We start from the raw sequence: 4,424 nt of genomic DNA on the forward strand, positions 1-4,424 counted from the left end.
CCTGCCTACCTGCACACAATCTGCCCATGCACTCATTGATCTTCAGCGGAGTACTCCAGCAGTACTCAGGCAGTGCATGTCCAGTTGTTTTGGAGGTTTGGCTTTGAAATAAGCCCTAAATGTAGGGCTTTCGCCTTAGGGCCATCATATATGGCCTGGCTGGGCTTCAGAATTGGTCTCTGCAGGATGCTGAGCAGGCCTTGCTCTCTGTACTTGAAAATGTGGTTGATATAGTGACTGAAAAGACTATACCATGATTCCTTGTTTATTTTACTTGAGTTATTATATTATGCTACTTAGACCCAATAATTACTCAACATTCCTAGGAACCAGGTTTAATGGCAATAAAGTAGTATTTGGGAGTAATAAAACTTAAAAAAAACCCCTAAAACTCTAATGCAGTTAAAACTGGATGGAAATACTGCCTTGGTTGCACTTTTTTCAGTCCATCAAAACTAGGGTCCTGGAAATGAGTTCCTGGGACTGCGGTTCTCCGGCTCGGTAGGTGGCGCTGTCACAAAAAACTAGGGTCCTAGAAATGCGGTCCTACAACTGCGGTTCTGAAAGTGCAGCCTCCTGTTTTGCAGGCAGATGCTACTCACATTGGCCCTTGAAAACCTCTACGTTAACACACTTGACCGAGAAAAAGCGCAGGGGAAGAGTTTAGATTGTATTAAAAGTAGGGGGGACACCTCCCCCGCGTATTGTACACCCATACAGGAAGCCACCGCAGAGGGATGAAAGAGCCGCGGGTCCTAGATGGAATGGATGACATGTATCTTATGAGGTAGCGTAGCTCCGCCTTCGCGTGTTTCAACTAGGTCCTGTAGGCTACTGTAAAGCTCTTCGCATACGACTTCATTTTTCATAGGTTCTGTTATACAACGTAGAAGCTTGAAGATCTGTAAGCATGTCTGGAAGAGGTAAAGGCGGTAAAGGACTCGGGAAAGGAGGCGCTAAGCGGCACCGTAAAGTCCTGCGGGATAACATCCAGGGCATCACCAAACCCGCCATCCGTCGTCTCGCTCGCCGCGGCGGAGTCAAGCGTATCTCCGGTCTGATCTACGAGGAGACCCGCGGTGTGCTGAAGGTGTTCCTGGAGAACGTGATCCGCGATGCCGTTACCTACACCGAGCACGCCAAGAGAAAGACCGTCACCGCCATGGACGTCGTGTACGCGCTGAAACGACAGGGACGCACTCTGTACGGCTTCGGAGGATAAACACGTCCGTGTTACCATAGAAACCCAACGGCTCTTTTAAGAGCCACCCACACTGTCACATAAAGAGTAGAAGTAATGTTGCTGCTTTTGTTCTTGATGAGAAGTAATAATAATGAACTACTTGAAGTGAAACTAATCTATTTCTGATGGTCATTCAACCCAGAATAGTGTTAATGTGTTTTCAGAATATAAATTTACTCTTGTTTTTGAACCGAAAACCGATTCTCAGAACTGAAATTGCTTGCGTTTCTTTCAAAGACACCGAGTGACCGCATATTTTTGTTTTGCATAACGCTTTCATTTGTTTAGCGTTTTCTTTGAACTGAAGTGATTTACAAATTAAAGCGAATGATATTTAAGTTAAAGCAGAAGTGAAACTGTCAGGACAGCAGAGAAAAATTAAGAATCTAATCATCATTGCTCTCTTTTCTCCAAATTATCTTAATGAGTCTATTAAGGGGTTTAAAAATTACACTATAATTGAGACCAATTTGTATTTTTGTATAGAACATACTAAACAAAAGAGCGGGAACTGAAACAGGAAATTTTTATCAGCGGATGTAGTTCAAACACGGAGCGGTGGGTGGAGCTATCAATTCACCGCCTGTGATTGGCCCTCGCTCCGCTCGTGATACTTCGAGTTGTCCAATCACATACAAGTTTATGGGTTTGGTCTATGAAAACACGCAATCAGAAGGTTCCATGTCTCCTTGAAAATTAGCATAGACGAGTCAATAAATATCTCTGTCTGACTCGTTCAAGTTGTTGATTCGTCAGCATCATCTTCATCATGCCTGAACCAGCGAAGTCTGCGCCTAAGAAGGGCTCCAAGAAGGCCGTCACTAAGACCGCCGGTAAAGGAGGAAAGAAGCGCAGAAAGACCAGGAAGGAGAGCTACGCTATCTACGTGTACAAAGTGCTGAAGCAGGTTCATCCTGACACCGGGATCTCTTCTAAGGCGATGGGGATCATGAACTCTTTCGTCAACGACATCTTCGAGCGCATCGCCGGTGAATCGTCTCGTCTCGCTCACTACAACAAGCGCTCCACCATCACATCGAGAGAGATCCAGACCGCCGTGCGTCTGCTGCTGCCCGGAGAGCTGGCCAAACACGCCGTGTCTGAGGGCACCAAGGCCGTCACCAAGTACACCAGCTCCAAGTAGAGCTCCGCTCCAGTCCCCGAGACTCAAAGGCTCTTTTAAGAGCCACCTATCTTATCAGTCAAAGAGCTCTTGTAGTTTTCAGTCGTCCTTGTTGTTTTGCAAACTTGTACAATATTAGTACTTAAATTGCATATTTGTTTCAAGTTCGCAATTCACTTTTTATTTTTAATTTTATTTTTTGTCAGTGAAAGTTAATTCGTTCTCCAGTTTAATCATGTTTGTTTTCTTACGTATGTATGTATTACATGCCTCAAGAGTATTACATTCACATGATCAAATTCACATTAGCTGTCAGCGGGGAAAAAGGAAGAAAATTGCATTTAAGTGCTTTCAGAGCATTACGTTTTCAATGCTTTGTGTTTGTTCCAAGAGATTTACGTATAATTTAAAGTCATTTATAAAATATGCAAAATTTGGTTTACATTGAGCCCACTTTTTCTTATGTTTATGGAATTTTCCTAACAAAATAAACAAGTATAATATGCTCATTTACCATTCGTTCTCTGTATAAAAAAGTACATCAAATATACTAATTTCTATCATACACTATTTTTTTCTGTTAATATAGAATTCCAAATCCTTCCAAAATAATCTTGAGTAAATACAATGAAAAAAAAAAAAATGCTAAATATTTTCTTGACCACAGAATTCACAGGAATATGGAATATTAAGCTTTGATCTTTCTAAAACATGCTTGGCAGGATACATACTATGAAGTATTTTGTAAGACACTTCCTTCATTTTGTTATTGATACAAAACTTATTTGGCAGTTTCCATGGTTTAACCCAAGAGATATCACCAAATGAAGACCAAAAATAAAAAATAAATAAATGCTGCAGGTAAGGACGAAAGAGCATAATCTTATTGCTACACTGTTGTTTTAAAACATCAACATTTTCAATGAAAATGTGTCCATAAGGATCAGCCATGCTGATCTCTTCTGAGTTACAGTTTTTTTTTTAAAAGTAACTTCACACTTTTTGGAATTACGTCAAAAACAATAGCAAATTCTTTTGGTTTAACTGGAATTTCTTAAGAAATTCAGTATACGACAACAAGTACGCATGGTAATTAACTAACTCTTAGTAAAAGAATACCTATATTGAACCAAGTATGTTAATAAAGATTTTTTTTCCCCTTGTAATTCCATATGAAATTGTGGGGTGAAAAATTGTGCTTATACACCAATTTCCATGCTAACAGGGCTTGTCTGTGAAAACCGGCCAATTTAACAGGTATTTTGTCAACAGAAGAATTACATTTGAACAAAAAGTCTATGCCTCCAAGAATATTAAATATATAATTAGGAAATACATTCCAATGACTTTTTCTATTATTCACAAATATCAACCATTATAAAGGTGCCGTTGAGAGTATTATAATCTAAGACCTCCAGTCCCCCTTGCTCTTTAGGATAACAAACTACCTCCTTTTTAAAATGTGTTTTTTCCTCCAAATAAAGTTATAAAGAATCTGATCTAGATCTTTAATAATCTTGGGAGGCACATATAACAATAATGACATATAGACGGATCAGATACCTTCTGCCTTTGACAATAATGCCCTCCCAAATATTGAGATGTCCCTCATTAACCAAAACTTACATTTATTTTTAGTTTTCTCTGTAATTGGTTCAGAATTTAACTGACTCCTTTGTTTGTTTGTTTTTTTTTGTTTGTTTTTTGTTGTAGTTTTTTTTACAAATTATTACATCTAAATATGTTAATTTATGTTTAACTGGAATATTCTCTATTTCTGAAGAGGAGCGATCTTTGAGGGGAAATACAGTTTTTAACAATCATTTTTTACACTAAGAACCTTCAAGTCATTTTTCAAAACTCTAGACACAAAACTCAAAACAGTCATTATTTGTAACAGGCTGTCCAATGCTCAAAACTTTGCATATTGTGTTCATATTTTTAAAGAAGCCTTGCATTTGCAGAAGCATTGGTTCAAAAAACTCATTTATTATGAAATATTTGAACATTATTAGATCACCCACACAAAATATACCCATAGTTTCACTGTGTAGTTGT

The 4,424-nt window shown here is 38.8% G+C and overlaps 2 protein-coding genes across 2 annotated transcripts; both read left to right on the forward strand.

The window, feature by feature from the left end:
- Positions 1-377: 377 nt before the first annotated feature.
- Positions 378-1,269, forward strand: LOC131534373 (histone H4). Its single transcript, XM_058767205.1, has one exon. It carries the CDS (start codon positions 911-913, stop codon positions 1,220-1,222), a length of 312 nt encoding a protein of 103 aa, XP_058623188.1. The 5' UTR covers positions 378-910; the 3' UTR covers positions 1,223-1,269.
- A 138-nt stretch (positions 1,270-1,407) lies between these two features.
- Positions 1,408-2,433, forward strand: LOC131534360 (histone H2B-like). The gene has a single exon (XM_058767191.1). It carries the CDS (start codon positions 2,013-2,015, stop codon positions 2,385-2,387), a length of 375 nt encoding a protein of 124 aa, XP_058623174.1. The 5' UTR covers positions 1,408-2,012; the 3' UTR covers positions 2,388-2,433.
- The last annotated feature ends 1,991 nt before the right edge of the window (positions 2,434-4,424 follow it).

Source organism: Onychostoma macrolepis, chromosome 25 (genome assembly GCF_012432095.1).
Source record: "Onychostoma macrolepis isolate SWU-2019 chromosome 25, ASM1243209v1, whole genome shotgun sequence".
Classification (NCBI taxonomy): Eukaryota; Metazoa; Chordata; class Actinopteri; order Cypriniformes; family Cyprinidae; genus Onychostoma; species Onychostoma macrolepis.

Bases quoted from the DNA above. Each gene is read 5' to 3' on its own strand.
- LOC131534360 (XM_058767191.1), top strand. From the start codon at position 2,013: ATGCCTGAACCAGCGAAGTCTGCGCCTAAGAAGGGCTCCAAGAAGGCC.
- LOC131534373 (XM_058767205.1), top strand. From the start codon at position 911: ATGTCTGGAAGAGGTAAAGGCGGTAAAGGACTCGGGAAAGGAGGCGCT.